This window comes from Aptenodytes patagonicus, chromosome 4 (genome assembly GCF_965638725.1).
Source record: "Aptenodytes patagonicus chromosome 4, bAptPat1.pri.cur, whole genome shotgun sequence".
Classification (NCBI taxonomy): domain Eukaryota; kingdom Metazoa; phylum Chordata; class Aves; order Sphenisciformes; family Spheniscidae; genus Aptenodytes; species Aptenodytes patagonicus.
This window is the reverse complement of record NC_134952.1, coordinates 33,369,835-33,391,906: the sequence shown is the minus strand read 5'-3', so window position 1 is coordinate 33,391,906 and position 22,072 is coordinate 33,369,835. Positions and strand designations below refer to the sequence as shown.

General features: G+C 40.5%; 1 protein-coding gene across 1 annotated transcript in view; it reads left to right on the top strand.

Moving 5' to 3' along the window:
* Positions 1-356: 356 nt before the first annotated feature.
* Positions 357-22,072, top strand: part of SGCZ (sarcoglycan zeta) — a 523,674-nt gene continuing 501,958 nt past the window's right edge. Inside the window, exon 1 of the mRNA XM_076337603.1 lies at positions 357-506. Within this exon, the coding sequence (XP_076193718.1) occupies positions 468-506 (39 nt within the window). The 5' untranslated portion in view covers positions 357-467. The remainder of the gene's footprint in view (positions 507-22,072) is intronic.

Here is a 22,072-nt window from a genome sequence, read left to right as displayed (position 1 = left end):
ATTTGCTTGAAATTTGCTGCATGATGCTGTCCAGGGAAGCAGGATTTTTTCTGGGGATGCAGCGATTCGCCCGTTTCTGAGCTTATTGCAGAAGAAAAAATAATCTTTAAACTGAGTGGATTTTTTTTTTTCCTGTCTCCTGCTTTCATTGCCAGAGGACACGAATCTCTTTCACCAGAGAAGGATCACCTGTCGCTTTAGTCCTTAAGGGAATTCTTTTTTTTTTAAAGTGAAATATTTTATTTATTTATTTATTTATTTATTTATTTTAACCGGTGGAGGCGTGATCGAGGAGAATGAGACTGAGGGGAGCTGCCAGGGTTTGGAGGACAAGGCTGAGTTTAGGCTGGAAACTGAGAGACTAGATTCCCCCCCTCCCTTTTTTTTTCTTTTTAATTTTTTTAAAATTTATTTATTTTTTGGCACAACTTCCCTAGTTCCCCCTCCGCTCTGCTCAGTTTCGCTCTATGGACAGATCAGCAAACCTGGACACGGAGGAGCTCAAGGTAGGCGACCCGCCGGGTACCGTCACTAGGATTTGGGTTAGATCCCGTCCTGCCCTCTCCGCCGCTGCCGCTGCCTGGCCGCGGGGGCGGGGGCTGCGCGGGGCGGCGCGGAGCGGTGCGCGGGGCTCCCGCAGCCCCGGGCGGGGGGCGCGGAGCCGGGCGCAGCCGCCCCGCGGTGGGGGGAGGCGCGGGAGGGCGGCTGGCAGAGCCGAGCGCGGCTTCCCCCTCCGCCTGCGCGGCCGCGAGCATCGTCATAATAGTATTAATAATAATGATGATGATGGTCATGATGATGGTCATGATGGTGGTGGTGCTGCCCGTGTGCTCTCCGCGTTGCATCAGCACTGGGGGCAGCGCCGGGCGCAGCAGTAATCTCGCCCTGGGAGGAGGCGGCAGCGGACCTGCGAGTTTCCCGGCAGAAGTTGGCTCTGAAGCCTTCCTCGCCTGGGCAGCTCCTCTTCTTCTTCCTCCTCCCCCCCTCGCCGCCGGGAGCGAGGGGGAACCCCCCCCACACACCGTTCCGCCCGCCCCCGGCGCGGCGCCCGGGTCCCCTCCCCGAGCCGAGGAAGCGGCGGCGGGGTGTGGGCAGGGGGCGCCGGGTCGGCCCCCGGCTCCGGGGCCGCTTGAACAATAAAACTTTGCATTAGGACGGTGCCAGCCTGAGGATTCCCCCCAGCCCCCCCCGGCCCAGCTCTGGCTCCCTCCCTGCTGAAGGAGCGTGCCTGAGAGCGCTGAGCCTGCTCCTTCGCGGAGATGGAGAACCTGCCCACACCTGCTGTTAGACTTCCCAGCCCTGAGCGAAATTGGGCTAAAATAATAATATAAATCTCTCAATCCATCTATACGGGAGTAAAGAGGGTGGGGCGGGGAGGCAGCGGTGAGGGGGAGCGGACGCATGGGGCGAGCGCGGCGGGGCCGCCGGGCGGGAGGGGAGCGACGGCCGAGCAGGAGCTGGAGGGGCAGGGAGAAGCGGGGGAGGGGGGGGGGCACACACCTCGCCGCGGGGGTGGCGGAGGTATAGCTGCACGGCTAAGGAAGCGATGGGAGACGAAGGGGAAGATAGCCTTCCTCCCCCGCCGTACGCACAGCCATCCTCGGGACACCTACTCAGGGCGCCGGCTTCCCCGCGACTGAGGAGGGCTCTCCGCTGGGGAGGTAAAACTCTGGTGAGCACTGAAGTGCTGCCGTGGGCTCCTTTCCTCCTCTGACAAGCCAGGTCCCAAAGTACTTCAGCATACCTGTCTGTAAGACATCAATGAATAAATAGATTCACCCCCCAGTCTCGCTCGCAACTGCTATAAATCCCCCAAGGAAGGGCACACCAGGACTGTAGCGCTGCTTGGGCATTTGGCGTGACGGAAGCGCAGGACGGAGAAGGTGATAAACAATTGCTTGCTTGAGAACCGCTGATCTTCACGGCGCTTCAAGTACTGCCACGCTGCGAACGCTGCTGCCTGCCTGAGCTGGGGAGCCCTCTCCCTCCTTCCTCGGCCTCTCCAAGATTTACAGGAGACAGCTGGTGTGGGAAAGACAGGAGCCGAGCCTTCCAATTAAGGGGAGGGAAAAATTTCATTTCAAGGGTTTATTTTTAAAGGGTCTTTAAAGAAAATATGTTTATGCTAAAAGGGGACAGCGCTTTGCGAGAATTGTCCTTAAAGCCTGAGAGGCACGTCCCGCTGTGAGCGGGGCATCCAGGCGCAGGGCTGGTGCTTCCATTAATCTCGTAGTCATCTGCGCTGCAATTAAGACTAATGTTGCAGCGTGTACGGGCTGAGCGACCTTGAGCACAGCAGCGTGGCCGAGAAGTGGCACCGCTCCTAAGCATCAGCACTTTCATCTCTTCCCCTCGCACGAATGAGAAGAGCTTCAGAAGGAGGCATTTCTGTAGATCCTGTCAGGACCTGGGCCGCTCTCTGGGACGAGCCACTTTGGCACAGTGCTTTTCCTGGCGTTCCCAGGTGTTTTATTGCTGCGTGGCTGCTGGGGAGCGATTTCAAACGCGAGCAGGGTGCCGCACGGAGCGGGACGGGGAGCGCTGCCCGGCGCGGCTGCCGGCGGGCTGCTCCGCCCCTGTCACCGGCAGGGGGTGGTAGGGGCCCGGCCGTGAGCCCCGCACCTCCGCGCCCTGCGCCCACGGCAGCCGGGAGGAATTTCCCGCCCTAACAGGACTCTTTGTGCCAAACGGTGATGCAAAGCAGCCGGACGTCTTGCACCAGCAATTTCGGATTTTCCCGCAGTGCGAAGCGTCCAGCCACTTTCCCACCAGCAGGAATACAAGGGGGGCAAAGCTCCCGGGGACTAAAGCAGTTGCAGGCTGGTGACCTTGCTGTAGTTGGGCACGATAAAGAGCAGCTCCAAAACTGCTCTTTAGTCGTGAAAAGCTTGCATCAATTTCTGGCTAGTCTCAGGAGAGCTCGAGTCATTTCAGTGCTCCACTCCTTCTCCCTTGGGCCAACGCAGTCCCTTGCCAGACTAAAGGGACGGTGTCGGGGCATACAGTCAGGAGGCAGCTGTAGGTCCTGAGGTGTCAAGTGAGCTCTCTCCCACATCGTACTGCACGGGGGGCTCATGTGAAGAATGTCAAACATGGTAGCAGTGTGTCATAGCAGAACTTAACAAGAATTTTGGAAACAGTCTGGACACTGTCTTTCATGATACTGGGTTTCCTACATTATGACAAATGAATACCAGTAAGCGTCAAAAAGAATAATGATAACTTCCCTACTAATACTACAAGTCAAATGTGCTGCCTCTAGTGATAATGTGTAATAATGATATTGGAAATAGATACTATGCAATATATAAAGCTTTTATAAATCTCAGATCAGGCATTAAATATAATTTGAAATCTGTGTGTTATTTATTGCACTGATTGTAATGAATTCTGAATTATATATATAATGATGTATAATGAATATACGTTTTGAAAGGTCATTTTGTGAAAAACAGAGCAAGTATCATGTGTGCAACACCTGCTAATGAGGCTAGGTGTGCTTCCCCTTACTAGTCCATGCACGAATTCCTGATGAAACAGATCAGTACTGGAAAGAGAGACTACTCTTCCAGAGATTTTGAGCTGTTCTGGTTTTCCTTTGATCTGTCTCATCTTCTGTCTCAGTTGCATACATGAACTTTCCTCTGATTTTTTAATTCACAAGCCTGTGGGGCTTTTGTTTTAAAGGAGTAGTACTGAAAACACAGACTAAATAATTCTGTCGTAGTTGCACTGTAGTCTTGGGTTTAGTGTCGTGAAGCACTTCCTGTTACCTAAAGTACATGTGATTGTCTATACCTACATTTTGAACATACACGAAACTGTATGGCTGTATTTTATAGGGCTTTGTAATTTGTATATGAGTATAAAATACAATGAATTAACTTACAAACTTTGCATTTAATGTACTCAAAATTTATGTCGATGCATTTGTATTTAGTTACTTGAAATTGTCCGAGTTTGGTTGGCAAAGAAGGGTGGAGAGGCCTTTGTGTTTGCTGGACTGCTGTTGACTTGCGATTTTCATTGACCCCGGATAGGCCGTTACAGATTTTGTCCTTCACATTTGTCCAGTCGTTTGACATACAATTCCTTTAACATATATCGTAACCATTTCTCTTATGTTTGTTTAGTAACTACAATTTGTGTACGGTCTTAGATAGTAGGAGATAGTATTCCTTGTAGTCTGTAAAACACTGATACTTTTCTGGAGGAAAGTTGGTTTGTAATTGAATGTATGATAACAGTGAGATTATTAGCATGATGGAATTAAAAACATCCTGGAAACCATTTCTTATTACTTGAAGCTGCTGGTTCAGTGAGAATTTCTCATTACAATCCCACAATGTAATTTTTAATAGTGTGTTTAAGTGTCTTGAAAGTACCATTTTTAGTATGCAAAAAATGTTAAACACTACAGTATTACTGAATCATCCTGTAAACATTAGCTGAATTTCTTTATTCAGCCCATGAGAAAATATTTATAGTCAGTTTACGGTTTTACATTTCTTGGTGAAATAAAAATACTTCCTTAACATCCACATGAAACTGGTCACAGACGAGATTTTGCGAGAATAGTCTTCCAATGCGATTTATGTAATTTATGAAGTATTTGCTAAATTCAAACAAGGAAACCACAAGAGTTTAAACAAGAGGTTGATTGAGTAGTTTTGTGGTCTTAAACATGTAAGTCACATCACTGTTTAAATTAACAGGAGAACTAATACCCAGAGGAATTCTGTAATTTTTTTTTTTTTTTAAAGAAGGAGCCAGAGAAACTCATGTGCTTGGTGTGGTGTGGGAGGACTTTTGATGAGACTAGGTAGGTGGTTATATTTCTGTTTTAAGTTAGTCATTCCATAATGAAAAGTATAGTGCTCTATAACACTCAACATATCCTTATGAAAGTCTACTTCATTTATTCGTGTCTCTGCTTGGGACATGGACATCTTAGTGTGGGTACTAGGGGATTGGTCTTTTTAATGCAAAACCTGCTCTCTCCTGCCCTTCTCTACCTACGTTTCTCCAAGGAACCATCATGGTTTACTAGGGCCCTATCAGCAATACTCAATAATGACAATTAACCTTTGCCTTCACAGTCACAGAATTCAGCCTTTAAACCATTCTTCATGAAAGGTCAAACTGAAATGGTTTTAAAGTAATAAACATGCAAATTCCTTTTCTCTGTGTTCCTATTGTGGGATTTCCTCTCTGTCTCCCAATATGTTTAAGGACTAGACGTAGTCCAGGAGGCTGAAGAGAATTCTATGCATAAGATACAGTTGTTCAACAGACACAGAAAAAAGGTCAAGACAATAGCAGTGCTCTCAGTATACACTTTAGAAATCATTCCTGTACTATCACTACCAAGAAACAGTACTAACCTGTGGCCGAGCTTTTTGACATTGTACATTACAGCATTGCTAAGCTCAACACTCTTTAAATGGAAAATACATCAAAATCTGAAGGCTTGGTTAAAGGGAAAAAGTACTTTATCTTTCTGTTCTCCATGGCTTTTGGGATAAATATTGTTGTGTTTTCCTCTGCCACCATATTCTGTACTTTAAAAAAATAGATGTAAGAGATTTACATAAAGGTTGGCAACACATTTCTTTTTTCCTGAAATGGAAGAGGTTAGTGTGTGATGCTACTGTAAGTTGTTTCTATAGGTCTGAATGTAAGACTTGGAGACAATGTATAACTCATGCTAGAGCCTTTCAAGGATAAATCAGTCTAATGTGAAGACATACTTGGGAGTCCCAGTCATGCTTTCTTAGTATGTCCCTTAACCTTTTGGAGATTGATACTGCCTTCCCAGGTTCCCCATTAGGCCATGAGCGAGATTGTTTGTAAGGTATTATGGCAGAAATGTCATAAGAGACTTTTCCTGTGAAATCATTTTGCCTTGTGCTATCGTATGTAAACTTTGTAAATCCGTGTCCAGAATGGTTGTTTCTACATCCTCTAAGGATCCAGCATTCCAAAGGATGAACATAAGGACCCAAATACGAAAAAAATAAGTGCAGTGAGTTACGAATAGCCTCTTTTCTGACTTTGACGTGGAAGTTCCAGGGGCCTCTCCACAGGGCAAACACTCTCATTTTCTTCTTTCTTCATTTGAAGGAAACCTGGAGAACATGGCTTAGAAGTTATGCCATTGTCTTTATTTTGAAATACTCTGTACACTTAAAGAGCTTACAGAAACCTACTTAATGTCCTGTTGTACTTTTGGCTGCACCCTGTATAATGCCATTGTAAAGCCAGAATTACTTAACAGTCCAAGAATGAAGAATGACATTTATCTACTAAGCCATCGGATCCCTTGCTAGTTCTAAGATATTACATGTTAACTCTTTGTTCCACAACAAAACCCTTCTTTGTGAAGAAAGATGTTGTGAGGTTGCTATCCAGGAGCACTGGGTTTTGTTCCTTGTCACAGGAAGGAATGTCTGTTGGCTAAGCCACAGCAGTGAGAGACGCAAAATGTGAGGCTTTATTCTTGGTTAGCAGTGTTACTGCAGCTAATCACACAAGGCCAGATTTACAGAGGTACTAAGCAAGTCAAAGCAAGCTTGTGGTGTTCAACAACTTAAAAAAAAAAAGTGTTCTGTCTGTACCTCCCTTCTTATACCTCTAGATAACACATTAAATAGAATTGTGTGATTTAACTCCTGTGTATTTGCACTGCTTGGGAAGTACTATATGAGGGCAGAGTATCTTTCTGCAATTTTAAATTAGCAGTACTTTGTTAAATCGGTGCAGTTACATCAGCAGAAGTACATCAGTGATATGTCTAAAAATCAGTGCCACAAACAGTAGAATGCCTCAGGCATAAAAATCTGGCCTTTAGCCATATTTCTCTGTTTTATCAGTCCTCTTCAGCTCATCTGGGCAGCATGGTCTGGAATTTCTAGGTTCCACCTTCCTGCTCCTACAACTCTTGAACGGAGAAATTATGTTAGTAAACGGAGGCCATCACTACTGAAAAATCACTTCCTTTCCAGTTTGTAAGAAGGCAATTGTGTACATTTAATGAAAGCACATAAACAAAAAACAATTAATTTGAATTTGTGCTTTCTAAATGCATTGTTCTTTGTACCATGATCCTGAGTATGAAAATGTATTGTTACAGCATTATGGAGTCTGCATAGTTTTTTAGGCTTTATCACCTCTATCAGGGTAGAAAGTGCAGATTGTTGAACCAGATCCCCACAGGAATTTTTGCTATTTTCGCTCCTCAAGATCAGTGTTGATGATACTTGTACTTCTCAGTTATGTAGGACTTCTTCTACTCAAAATTGTTCATAAGGTATTTTGAGTTGGATTGAAGGGGAAAAACTTGCTAACTTTGTTAACATTGAACACAAGCAATGCAATTGCCCTGGTTCAGTGGGTACATGGCACAACAGCTCTTCAAAATCAGTATAGGTTTTAATTCAGGAAAACCTTTATGGAAAATCAAGTTAACTTAAAATAGCAAAATTATCTGATAGGTACATTGGTAGTTGATGCATTGTGGTGTGTTGGGACCTGCAGCTGAGAAAAAATGCCATAAACCGCTGAAATTACAGGTAGAGTTCCTTCCAAGTGAAGTTATTCAGTAATACTAAATTATATTATTTCCAGTTAAAGCTAGTCCACATGTGCAAAGCACTCCATAAACGGCTCTGCCCTTTAACTAGTTGAAGACAAGTAAATTAACTGTGTTAGAGGAAGGTTTCACATTTGCTCAACTTAGAGTTGCATTTAATGAATCACCAACATACATAAACCAATCAAAACTAGAAGTAAAAAATCAATCGAGCCTTTGCTGCTTTATAAGCTAGTATGTTTCTGCACATAGATCAACAGAGATGACAAAAGTTGAAAGGCAATCTAAAATTTCAGGAGTTACATATAATAAAGAGGAAGAGAGTCAGTTGAATTGAGCCTCAGAATCTGGGTTTTACCTCGCGTTCAATTTAAAGCCTTATATTGGAAAGAGTGTTAAATCTGAACGCAGAAAGGTGCCTAGCCGTCGCACATCCAGCCTGCATGCTGTGTGCTGGGAGGGGGTCAGGGCTGGGAAGCCCCCTCTCCACTCTCTGGCTTTCCTGATTGCGCTTGTGGCTGGGGCATAAACGTGGTTTGGCTGTAAGTAGCTTTGGAAGTAGGCAAGCCATTAACAGGCTCATTATGAGAGCCTGAAGTCCTGTGTTTTCCAGTAACATTCACTATTTCCTTTAGGAGCTGCTACAAGGAAGGGGCCTACGGTGCAACAGAGGCTCAGTCCTGGAAAGCAATGCGCAAAGACCCCACTTCACCCCCCAGGCACTGAGCGTCTGCAGATGCCTCCGTTTTTCCTAGTAATGCTGCTTAGGCACATCCCGCTAATGACTAATGCATTTGCTTGCATATTTCCCATCTGGACTGAGAGGAGTATCTTAGGATTTATCCTGCTTAGGGGCATTGGTATTCATCTACCAGATATGTCGAATTCTCCTGAGGACTGTGATCCAATGAGGGTGCTCAAACGATGAATTCTTTGCAAGCAGGAGTTCAGCACACAACAGTAGCCCCGATGGCTTTCACTTGGTAAGTGGCCAAACAAGGTAAAAATGCTTGGGTCTTCCCTTTAATGGGATTTTTTACTATTAGCTTAAACTACATGTATTTTTAACAATAAAAGGTGATTGTGACACAACTTGGAGGGGTTGTTTCTGTTTTGAAGAAAAGATTGAGCCAATTTTCTGTACTCAAAGTGATTGCTTGGTCATCATAGTCCTAGAACATTTAAGAATGTGAATCTCAGTCCAGTAGAGAAACTCCTGTCAAAGTTGTAAGGCTTCAGGATATATGCGAGATTTCAGCCTGTATCTTTTGGGTTTTTGTTTCGTTTTTTTTGTGGTAATTTGTCTTGGCTAATTCAGGAGTCTCCCTGCTGAGCAGGCTGGCTGTTGTAAATCCCATTCACTAGGTAATATATGTGTGAGGAAGGAAGTTGAATGATCTATGCCCCAATAAACGGCAGAGAGCCTTCAGAATGCATTACAAAGAGATGGAAGTTTTGCCAAGAAGACTACTTAGCCTTAAAGCTGAAACTCATGGCATAATTTATTACTTTCAATAGTTTGAAAATTAGCTGTGAGGAAGTACAAACTAGGAGCCACTCACTATAAAAATACACTCCTCCAAAACAACACAAAATCCTAATCCTCTCTGAAGTTCAGAAGAGTTCAGGCAAAAAAGAAAAAAGCGAAAATTGGGACTAAGATCCATCTGTGCTTTGTTTTGCTTGAGTCATCACCAACAGATGGCAAATACTCTGTAGAAATCACTCAGCTGAGTTACTCCAGTTTGTGGGGTACCGAAGGCATCTACCCTTAGTTCTAACCTTAGACTCTTTGTCAGAAACTCAGTTTCCTTTGGAGGTTCAGACAGGTACCAGCACGCAGGCTTGTGCATAATTAAGCCTTCGGCTACAGTACCTGTTATGTAAATATTGGTAATAATTATCTTCCCTTTTATTTCTTCTGAAACAATAGGTTTCAGTCCTAACACAAGACTGCCTAGCTGTGTCAAACTTTATAGGCGGTTGCAAAAATAGCTAGCAGCAAGCTGGTATTGACTGTCACTTCCTGTAGGACTCACATTGACATCTACTATTTCAGATGTACTGCAGTTTAGAAATATTCTACATGCCATTTCCCAGTGACTTCTGCAGTTGGGCAGACATGAGATGAATGCAAAAACTGTCTATCGTGTAGACTCATGTTCCCACTTAATCTTCATGCAGGGAAAATTATTATTCAATTTCATCAATGTTTTATTAGATTTTCCTCAAAAAGTTGGCAAAAGAATATCATTCTTCAGAGACTAACAAGTTAGTGTGTGCTGTTTCCCCAATATTGGCATTGACATTCTCATTTCTGTAAGTGTATCTTGTTTTCAGGGGAGCGAGATACTATTTTTAGAATTGATCTCATACCTTCCTTTGTTTCTCCCCCAACTCATTGTGACGTGCAAGTGAGTATGTGATTGGAAAATGATCTATTTGCCCAGAAGAGACCTCTACCTAGTTAAGCTCCTTATTTTGTTCAGTATTAATTTAGATGAGGTAGATAATATTCACTGTTCATGTAAATATGTCATCTACTCAGTCTACCGAGACCACTTGCGCTATTGCTTAATAAAATTATGGATATGTGAGTAGTGTCTCTGTGTCTCACGATAAAATTTCCATCGTACTGCTGACAGGCATAAACCAGAAGGCACCCTTTGCCAAGGTGCTGTCTGTCCTATTGAACTTGGACTTTTGTAAGCCTTGATCAATGAATGAATGTATCTAGTAGGCAGCAAACCGCAGCATGATGAGCAGAGCAAAGTGGGAGCACCTAGGAGAGCTGCGCTGAAGCCTAGCACCTGATATGCCAAGAATTATAGATTATATTGAGTAAAATTCATTTCAGTTTTGGACACATGCTGTTGCATCGGAATACAATGCTATTATTTTTTAATAGACATACAGAGCTTGCCAATGCAGTTTTAGAGTAGCCAAGTGGAATGTAAAGATTTCAAGTCAAAAGGGAAGGCTGAGCGTTGCAATAACAAATGACAGCACAGTGGTCATGTGCTGAACTGGTGGCAAACTGAATCAAAATGGCTGTATGGCTGTCTGCACTATTGTTCATGCTGATTCCTCACTGAGATATCCTAATTATTCACATATTTAGCACTAGGTATTGTAATTCTTTAAAAATAGGATAACCGAGAGTTTTCTGCTGATATTACCATTCAGTAAACGATGTGTGTGGCATGTGCAACATTTACGGGCACGTGAAAAGAAAAAAAGGGTGAAATTTATTTTTCTAGGTGCTAGAAAACTCAAATGACTACTCGGAAAATTTGAGGAAACGTGTCTCTGGACATTGGCTTTGGCATAGGAGGTGGTGGAAGCAGAAAAATCGGAGAACCTATGAAAGCAGCTGATGTTGCTATTGTCAGTATGAGTTGGATGGAGTTAAGACAGATACTGTCTTACTATCCCAATGGAATGTTACCACTGAATTGGTATGCTATGTGTTTTATTGTTTTCTGATCTAAGTATAGCACTGAAACTTGAGCTCCTGGGCACTGCAGATTTCCCCTAAATCTACGGTTGGGGGAAAGCTCTTTCACTTAGCTTTCATTGGATGTTATTTTAGGGAAAACCTGTCCTTTTCTGTTGAATAGGTGTACTGTTCTGTTTCTCATAACGTCAAATAACTTTTTTGCTACCTCACCCTTTAATGAAGAGCTAATGGTACTAGCAGAGACTAGCAATTACAGGTATCAATCTTGTTTCTATCTGTGGAGAAGATAGCTTAAGTCTGCTCTTAAAACTAAGAAAATAAACAAACTTATGATGATGCTGTGATTTTTCTTTAAAACAGAAGTCTACTTAAATTGCAATATCTATGACTTTATCATCACATCTTTGTCTATGTGCATAAGAGGACTCATTTACATTTTAAATTATGGATTTTCTAATAATTTATCACAATGCCAAAATATTCTGTAGCATTGATATGTAAATGCTTCCCGCATCTTCACATAACTCCCCCCAGATAAAGTCAGTAGCATGAAGAGGAAGGGAACAGGAGGGGATGACAAGATGCAAGTCCACTAGAAGAAGCCAGTAGCACAATGTGAACTAAATGAAGGTGCCTTCTCCTGTCTTACCCAAGTTAGGTGCAATACAGTTCTGTGCTCTTCTCTCACTCTTATCTGACCAGCCAGCAAGATGCACAGATTGAGCCGTGCTTAACTTTTCTAGCAATGATAAGGTGCCATAAGTTTTAATTTTAGGGAACACAAACACTTTTAAACCAAGATCCAAAGTAAAATACAGCTGAATCTGCAGAAGTGCAGAGGTAGTAAGGTCTGTTGGAGGGCTGGTGGTGGGCAGCTGGTAGCCAGAGTGTCTTAAATTGGATCACCACTCACAAAACAGAAGTGGGGAACCACAGTGTTAAGTGCCCCTTCTGCATATAGTATTTTTCAGAGTGTGTGTATGCCATTCAGTTGCCACTATTCACTTTATTCCAGAATTTGGCCCAAGGATCGTGGCATAAGGGCAGATGGCTGGTACACATTTTACACAAATTGCCTGCTTGCTGCAGAAGGTTATGACGGCGGTTTTGTTTTGTGCTCTTTTTAATATTATCGTTAGATGTCTGGTTTAAATAAAGAGGTGTAAAGTTGCCTAAATGTTGTTTTTTCTTCTGATCTTGTAAACTAAAAAAAAATTTGTGAAAGTTTCACTATGAAAAGAGTATTTTCTACATCAGAAAGTTAAATACAGATTTCCACTTCAGATAAAATTCCAGTTTCCCTTATCTTGCAATGATTTGGTGTTCACCCGTATGTATTTTTACCCCAGTAGCATAGAAAGAATTGTTCTTTGAGAAAGAATTTATCTGAAACAGATTTAAATGTAACCTTAGAGCACAAAACATGAAAGAAGAAAACAGTGTTAAACTTTTAAAACAATCAATTTTATTCTGCACACAGCAATTACTTCTGCTGTCAGCGGGATTAAAGTTTACTGCTGTTGGAAACTTGTAAAAAGTAAAATGTGTTCCTGTAAAATGCCTTGTCAACTGCAAGTAAACAAGACCACACCTTTCAAGAAGCAGGCATCTCCTTATTTTAGTGTCAGTAAGGTATGTGTCTTAAACATCTGCTCAGAAGTAGTTACAAAACTGGGATTTGAACAAAGAGAAGGAAATGCTATATTCCTGTGTGGCAAAGAAATCTTGTTTATTGACTTTCTGAACTGGAGCCCTCAGCCAGCATACATGGGATTCAGCTGTTCATCTTGTAGTGAGCTGAGAGATGCCTATATCCAAAAGTTGAATTGGGATTAATATGGATGTCTTTGTGATTGTTATTACACTTCAGTAAAATTAATCCTCATCTTATATTGGTACAAGTCATATCACAATTAAGCTTAATGACAGACACAATCCCTGTTTTTAATTAAAAAAAATACCTTCTGTGAACCTTTCAGGGGAAGAGGAGACAGGAGGAGGAAGAATTACCTTTCTGCTCAATTTATTCTGTTTTAATCTAAAGCAAATTAAAATAACATCCCCCCCCCCGGAAAAAATAGACCTTTAAAAACCCATACCTTTTAAAAGAGAGTTAAAATTGTAATGCATCCCTCATAAACAGTCTGTATCAGGATCAGTTTGATGGGTAGTTTGCTTTTATTGGTACCTTCTTCTGAAAAAAAACCCAATCAAATGTAAAACCCCAAAGCTGTAAATTTTCACAGACCAGGGCTGAGAATGAGATGGCAATGCTGTTTACCGGGATAAATCAGGTGCTACTAACAGAATTTCAATACCAAAGGTTAATAATATCATCATCAGTAGCTCTTGAAAGAGACCTGACTGCCTAAAGGCAACTTAATTTTAAACACTGAGACAAGTCAATCAGTATACACCTAAAAATATGCATCAAGAGATGCAGTTTGCATACATTACAGCCTTGTTTTTTCTTTCTAACCTGTGAGATCTTGAATTCTTTTGTTCACTTATTCAAGAACTTAGGCACATGCGTATTTCTTTGTAGGGTATGGGTCTGCTTGTTGCTGGTCGTCGGGTAGAGAAAGAGAGTTTCTAGGGGAAGGGCAGGGCACGGAGAAATAGCCTTCCACTCAAAATTCTGTGCTTCCTGTGTTACACCACCTCTCTCACCAGGTTATCTGTCTGGTGATAGGGGGATGTTGATGAATTGAAAATGTAAACGTCAGCTCAGTCAATATACATTGACTACGGCCTGAGAGGTTAGAAGGTGGGCCCGTTTTCCCATTTTTACATTTTGCATTATCAGAACTGATAGCCTGCAACATTTAACGTGGCTAAGGGTGCAGGGGAAAGCAAAATACAGATAGGTCAGTAAAGCCATCTCAGTGCTCTTGGGAGCACTACCCTGGGTCATGACTAAATGGGTGTTTCTGACCAAGTGCCAACAATTTTGGCAAGGCTGTGTGAAGGAATAAATCCATGAAACTTAACAACTTTTTTTTTTTTTTTAATTAAAATGCCTATTATGAGCTCCAAGTGGATCTTTATTTGTGTTTCATGGAACCCAGTGCCAATGGTGCAGGGAGGAATCCACTTTCACTTGACACTCTGTTACACTTTTTGCTCTGAATATGCTATGATTCGATTTATTATGTCAGTAAATATCCACATAGGCTAGTAGAGAAGGTATATCTGTTCATGGTCATAGGTTAAATTAAGAAAAGTGTTATTTCCTGGACATCTGCTTTGACTATCAGTCTCAGAAAGAAAATAGCTCTACATCTTTTAAGTCATGTGGAAGAAGAAGCTTTATGGAAGAAAATATAGTTACCCATTGGCTCCTGGAAAGCAGTACAGCAAACCTGATTTTAGGTGTCATTCAGAACACAATGAATTCAGGAAAGTTGTATTTTTATCAAGGGCATTGCTCTTGAAACTATAAGTCAGTGGCTGCCTTGCCTGCTTTCTGCCCAGGACCCTCCACCACTGAGGCTTCTTTGGCACAGAAATTGACATTAAAGCTAATACATTGCATCACATTTTTAGGAAATTTAAAATTTGCTTCTGGGAAAGACTTTTATTTCCTATCTTCTCTAAAAAAGGCAAGATCTGCGTGAGATACTTGCTTTATCTGCACAATTAGAAGGGAAGATCATGTGCTGTTTTACAAATACGTAAGCAGAAAAACACTTTCCTTCAATAGCTTACAGCTGATATGGATAAAGAGAACTGAACATAATAAGGATAATACAAGATCTTTGATTCTGTTTATTTTTATTTTCTATTGCCTTTTTACCTTACCTCTTCTGAGTTAGCTTTGTGGCCTTTCAATGGTTTTCTGAAAAACATCCTGAAGAAAAAGATTTTTGCTGGCCAGTTTGCTGGCATAGTGTACTATATGAGCCGAACCAAAGCCATCTTTCTCTTTGAATTCTGCTCTTCTCTAAGTATAATTCCTCAACCCTTTCCTAAGTAGTATGTGTATTAAGAAGTGTATATATGTACATATAGAGCCATATGTGTGTACAGATTTATAGGCCTGTATAATTTTTCTTATTTTTAGTTTTTAAAGTTCTTTTTGACAACAGTGCTTTAAAAAGTATTTTACTGTAGAATTAGTCTCTGTTGGTTTGCATCTGATTTTGTAAGCACTCATCAGAACAATCTCATTAATTTCACTAAAACGAGGAAAATGTTTCTGAGATTTTCAGATTAATATTCACTTTCAAGACATGAAAATATGAGCCGTGTATTGTGACATGATTGCATCAGAAGAAATATTCACAGAAGCAGGTGGGAAAAATTTTCCTACGTCATGACTGGTGAGATAGATACCAGATTTGTGCTCATTGACCTTGTTGCTGTCTAGTGGCTTTCTTTACTACACACCCTCGTTAATGGCAGCAGAAGTTCAATCAACGCATAGAACCAGGGCAGTGTGTGGGTCTAATTACTGCAGCAGTGTGCATGTCCGTGATAATGGGCATTTTGTAGCTGAGAGCGTAACAACAGAGACAACAGGTGTCAAAATTCAAAGGTCTCGAGAATAACGGGCAAGGACACTTTAAGTTTTAGTAACTGCCATAGCAATTAATCACGGTGAGGATCTTTTGATTGACTCTTTCCTCGGCCAGTGTTTTCCTGAAGAGGCAGAGGGCTTGGTTTCACACCCACCTCCTGCTCGGCAGCAGTGCCAGGGACAGACCGACCCACGTTCCAGGGGAGGCGTTGGAGGGCAGCTCTGGCTCTGCTGCAGCAGTCTCCCTCGGTGGTGCAGCTCCCATGCCTCTTCAGCTGGCTCTGACTCAGAGACCCTTCCCTTCTACATTGTAAAAGCAACTCTGCTGAAAACAGTGAGGTCTCAGGCTGTATTATTTTCTCTTTATGGTATCTGTAAAGGAAGGCAGTCCCTCTTGTTGCCTTTCTCTGGCTCAGGTAACTTGAAGCATCTTCCCTCTCTGCTTGGAGGTGGCCGAGTCTTCTTTAACAAGTTGATGGGGAATTGGCATATATGGAGGACGTATTCTCCCTTGCTGCTAGCTTCAACTCAGAAGATTAAGCTTCAGCTCAGCTTCAACTCAAAAAATCAAGCACAAGCATATATTTTACAGCTCATCAGTACTTACAATGGATGGAAGAAAACGTAGACTATTCATAAAAATAAGGGGCAATATTACAGCTTTTGCAGCCATGTCATCAAAAATATTCTTTCTGTCTTTGCACTGAGCCACTTGCAGTCTGTAATACACTGAACAGAGATTTTATGTCTCCTTTTTCCCTCAGTTTCCAGCAAGGAAAACATGTGCTCTGGTTCAGCAAGTGAATCCACCCATGCTTGTGATACTTACACAGGCTATGTGTGAGAATTATACCAACAATTACTGTTTAGGAGTGCTCTGCATGCAGATGCCACATAGAGCATTGAAAATGTATCACATAGTTATGGGAAACACAATAGGAATCTTTCTGCGAGTGAAAGAATTATATTTTAGCCACGTTGGAACCAAACAATCTAGCCAGCTCTAAGTCTTTATTCACATGTAAAAAGATCATTTATGCATTGTAATGCACCCTTGTCCAAATAATTGTGCTGGAATATTGTATGAAAGTTTTTGAACAGCTCTGTAATAGCCACACTGTTGGATGACAGCAGTATCATTAGTAGCCTGCGTAAGTATTTCTAACCATGTGCAAATTCATCTGTTATTCCATTGTAATTTATCACACAGTTTTCACCTTCTATGTATTTAAAGAGAAATTAACTGTACTTGAAATGCTTCCCAAGCCCAATTAGCTCCATGCATAAGTTAGATGATGTTACGTTGGTGTAGGGTGGAAGTGACACCATGTGCTGTTCCAAGGCCCACAGCTGCAGAAAGGTGCTGGAAGACGGGGTGATTCAGAGGAGAGCCACAACGCGGGGAAGGTTGCTGTTCAAGGTCTGTTTATATCTGATGAGGTGCCATGCTGGCTAAGGCAACTGGAGGCAGCTATCAAAGGTCTCTAATGTGCCCATGTGAAATACTTTTGATGAGTATTTCACCAGCAGGTTCTCACCTGCTGAGAACCTTCAGCAAAGGTTCTTAAAACCTTTAAGCATAAAAACCCTCTCATGAACAGTAACTGAATAAAAGAGAGGACATATATAATCAGCGTCACTTCTCCAGGAATGCAAATGGAAGAAAATATCCCTAAATACATGTCTTGTCTTTATATGGTGTCCCCAAGCATCCTCCTACGATGACCCATTATTTGTCTGATCTGCTGTGGCTGTTTTTGTGGTCCTAAATAATCGAACAACATTGCTTCTAACACCTGCACTAGCTCAAGTATCTTGAAACAGGAGCATCTTGAAAAATACCCCCCAGTGAAAATCTGAATGAGCTTGACCTGTTTAATTTGACAAACAAACAAAAAAATGAGACTTGACTTGATAGAATGCAGAGTAACCGGCATATTAAAGGACTTCAGTGTAGTGGAGAAGGGCATATGTGCTCAGGGCATGAACATAAACATATCCCCATCAGGCACACGAATTTATGAAAGGGAACGTGATTAGCTGCTGGAGTAAACTTGCCAGGAAAGAGATGAATTGTCACTCCCTTGATGTTTGCAGGTTGAGACTGAATGCCTTTCAAGACGATATGCCTAAGCCATTCATAAATTATGCTTTAGTCTAATTTATGTTACCAGCTTAATATGAGTAAATAAGGTAAATGGGTGAAATAAACCTGTGACATTGAGAATAATCCAATTGTTCCTTAAGACATTAAATATCTGGGAAAACGGAGTGATCTCAAAGCCTCCGACTGAAACATTAACAAAATGAAGCAATGTTTGCAAGTGCCTAAGCAGATTTTCAAATGGGCTGCAGATTTTTTAGGAGGTTCGTGCAGAGTAATTAATTTTCTCACTTTTTATTTTGGCCAAGGTTTTGTAGAAGAGATACATTGCTGAAAGTAGTGTAGCCATCCCAAAATCAGCTGAGTCTATGTGCTATAGCACCTTTCAGGGGTGCATGTGTATAGTATACAAATGGCAACCATGGCTTGAATTTGATTGCATTTGTTGTGAAGCCCAACTTGCTTTTTCAAAAGAATTCAGTTGCACAAAGATTTAAAAAATAGATTTGTAGGACATTCCTTTGTCAAAAAGACATAGCATCTTTCATTTGGAAAATCAACCCCCCTGTCCTTCTAGAATCTAATAGAAAATATTTTCAAATGGTAATAGTATTCTAGGCAGAAATCCAGAGCACTATATTTGCTGCCTGAAAATATAATTTAGGAGTTGTAATATATTCCCTAATTAAAAATATCATGCACAGTAGTTATTTTATTATTCAGTTATTATCTAGACCATTGAACTAATCTGAAGAAAAGCAGCATTATCAGGGGCACAAGTGAAGGGGTTCTCTTTCTATTTTTACAAACAAATCATTTTCTTTCCAGTAAAAGGGACAATATTTTTTTTGTTTGAAAAATAAGGACTTACTGTGCCTTGCTATACAATTATTGTTAGACTTTAGCTAAATACAGGTTATATTTCTTGTCTGAAGGAACATACAGGATTACTTTAATGACCTTTTTGTTTTGTGGTATATGGGTAATACTTCATAAAGTTAAATAAATAAGAGATTGAGAACCAAAATAAATACCATGTATAAACCTTATGATTTTTACCTGTAAGAATAAAGCTAATTTTCAATCATTTGAAAGAAATTGGAGTACATAAAACTTGAAAATCGGAAGTGGTTGCTCTGTCGTTATTTTCTAGTGCACCAAGCCTACAAGTATAAACTGTTGGTTCATGTGTATTACAAGGTTTTGTCCATGTCAATGATGAGTGCAGTCAAGCTGTTACAGATTCAAGCTGCAGAGACTTGGCTCTGAAGCTCAGACTGTAGCGGTAGACCTAGGTGGTGTCTGCAGGTCCCCAGTTCAGTCCCTGTGGATGGCCCAAGGGCATAAATTAACAGATTCTTCTACATGGCAGAATATACTGGTGAATACTATATAATATAGAAGGTATAGTATATAAAATCCACTATATACTTTCCAAAAATTTGTCCACTTTTTCAATTGTATTAGGTGGTCTGATGACAGGTGTTGGGCTGTTTTTCCTTAAACATCTGTGCCTACAAATACTACTGCTTTTGCCCTTCTGAGCATTCAGATGCTACTTATATTTCATTAACACTAAATTATAAAGGACAAGGGTTTATTTCTTCTAAACTTTATTAGACTTGCTTTACATTTTCCAGAAAAAAATAAGCCATTTTTCCAGATCATGTTTTTGAATTTTCACGGCTTTTTCGCTACACATCTTTTAACTAAAACTTCTTTATCTCTGCTCTCCAAAACCCTGAAATCAAGAACTCAAAAATCTCTTTGTGTAGTACAAACATGCAGTCCATTTTTAGTTTCTTAGTAAATTGGTATAGGGTAAAAAACTTGAAATTCAGGACAAATCATTTGGAAAACTGAAGTCTGAACCTTAGAACTGAACAATGCAGTGGCCCCTGAGTGACCACCTTTCCTGTGTAGATTTCCAGATACTGAAGTTCTTTATGCTTTACTAGAATTAAAATAAAACATCGAGTATGTATATGTTCTCAAATCTCTTTCTTTTGGAAAATAGCGTTATTTGTATTGTAAAAATTTCTGCTCAATTCATTTTATTTTATGTTTTTGTTGTGCCATGAGTGACCCGTTTTACAGTATACTACTTCTGCACTACACGACAAAAATAAAAATAATCATTTGTATAATACAACCAAATTTATGATCATGTTTATGCAGCTGAGTTCTAATTTTGATTCTGTCTAGCTGAAACCAATGCAAGTTCCAAACTAATTCTTTCAGACTAATCGTTTGACTCATGGCAAGGCATTGTATTCAACAAATGCAGCATAAAATGTAAGGATTATGTAGACAAAGCTCAAAGGTAAACGCAGTGTTCCAGTCTGCTGACAAAACTTGCTTATTTGTCTTAAAATTCTGAGCTGTTACACTTCAATAATTCTCTTTTACACCACAGAATATATCTGGAGTATTACACAGTACTTCTAAATTTTCTGTCAAACACAACACAGAAATTATATTGCCCTTTTATTTGCTGAGTGCTGTATCACAAAGAAGCAATAAGATACAGAGAGAAGATAGCCTGAAGCCCAGGATATGGTTATGGCCTATAAGTATTTTGGTTTTTCTCAGCATGAGTTTGCTAATTCGCGTATTAATTGGTGTTCACATATCATCACTTTGTCATTAGGAATCCAGTTACTGCATTCAAGCACAATATTAGGAAGACTATCTCACAACATTTTCTGTTGGCACAGGGTACTTTTCCTTTCTGTAAAAAAAAAAGTAAGTCCATGCAATAATGGAGTGGAAATGCCAGTTATAAAAGTTATACATATACATGTGTAGCAAAATTTTTTATAGTTCATGTGCTAATAAAATTAAATAAGAAACTTCTGTACATACCTCTTAAATCCATTATTAAATACAGCTTTAGCTTCAGAGAAAACCAGGTTAAGCCATTTAGTGTTGTCTAACACTAGGTCATAAACAGCAATTTTTTCCTGCATGCTAAAGTAGCTTAATCCATTAATCCTTATTCAAAATGTAAATGTTTATATTAGATAATTAAAACAAGGTTTTGTTGTGCTCTTGTTCTCTTTCTCTTTCAATATACACTTGATTTATTATTCAATAAATTTTGTCTTTCTCTTTCTTTTCTTTCTGCACTGTAACTCTGCTGCTTGAAAATCCAGATGTGTGTTCTAGATGATACTGGGGAAAACCAAATTTTCCTCTGGCTGGAAATTGTAAGAAAGTGTTTATTACATTCAAATCTGAATTTCTATCTATTTTGGATTTTTCTAATGAAATAGCTAAATGTTATCGACTGAAGGTTTCATGTTATTCCGCACCCTAGCAGCCAAAATATGCAGCCAAAATATGCAAAATAATTGCAACAGTACCTGCATTAAGCCCCCCAAAATGCAGAATTGTGTTGGAAACTAATACCTTGGTGTGGTGAAGTGAAAAATTCTTGCATGATACTTATTAAAGCAAAGGAAGCCAGGGAGGATCATCTCAGAATGGTGTAAGATGACATATTCTTTTACATAAAGTGAAAACGGATGGGGACATATCTGCAAGCACTTTGGAGGAGAGGTTTAAGATCTAAAACAATCTCGTTAATTGGTGATTTGGTCTGAAAAACAGGATGCAGTTCAAGCAGGACAAATGCAAATTACTGCACTTCAGTAAGAATAATCAGCTGAGCAATGAACGATAGAAACTGGCTAGCTAAGCAAAAGTTGCAGAAAAAAAAAAATCTGGATGTTTTATTGAAGGGAACACCAGTTGCCAAATTCATAATGTTGTGAGGAAAAAATAACCCCCCCCCCCCCGAACATCTGGTATCCTGGTTTGGTTATTGCTCTTCAAACAAAGTACTGACTGACTGAAGAGGTTGTAGAGAAAAGCATGGAGGGTGATCAGAGGTCTAGAAAACATGACCTGAGGAGGAAGGAAATAATCTGTTTCCTTCATCCAATGACAAGAAGTAATGAGCTAACGTTGCAACAAGGTATTTGTAGAAATTGAGAAATATTTTCTAACTAAGAGCTGGAATAGACTGAAGAGAGCTGTTGTGCAGTATTCATCACTGGAGTTTTTTATGAATGGGTTACACAAAGGCCTGTGAGGATGATTTTGGTGCGTTTGATACTGACTTAGGAGGAAGAAATATGTAAAGATCTTATGAGTTACTTCCAGTTCTATTTTATATGGTTAGTAAATACGGGTATTCCAGCATGGAATTACATAAAAGAAAAGGAGTAAGCTTAAAAAGAAGCAAACAAAACCTACTAGTTCAAAATACTTACTTGCTTTGTGGTGTAAGTGTTTTTATTTTTTTTTTATATTACGACCCTCCTTGAATAACTTTACTTCAGCTTTCGTACTATGTAATTCAGTTTCTGCTTTGCCAGTTAAACTGACATCAAA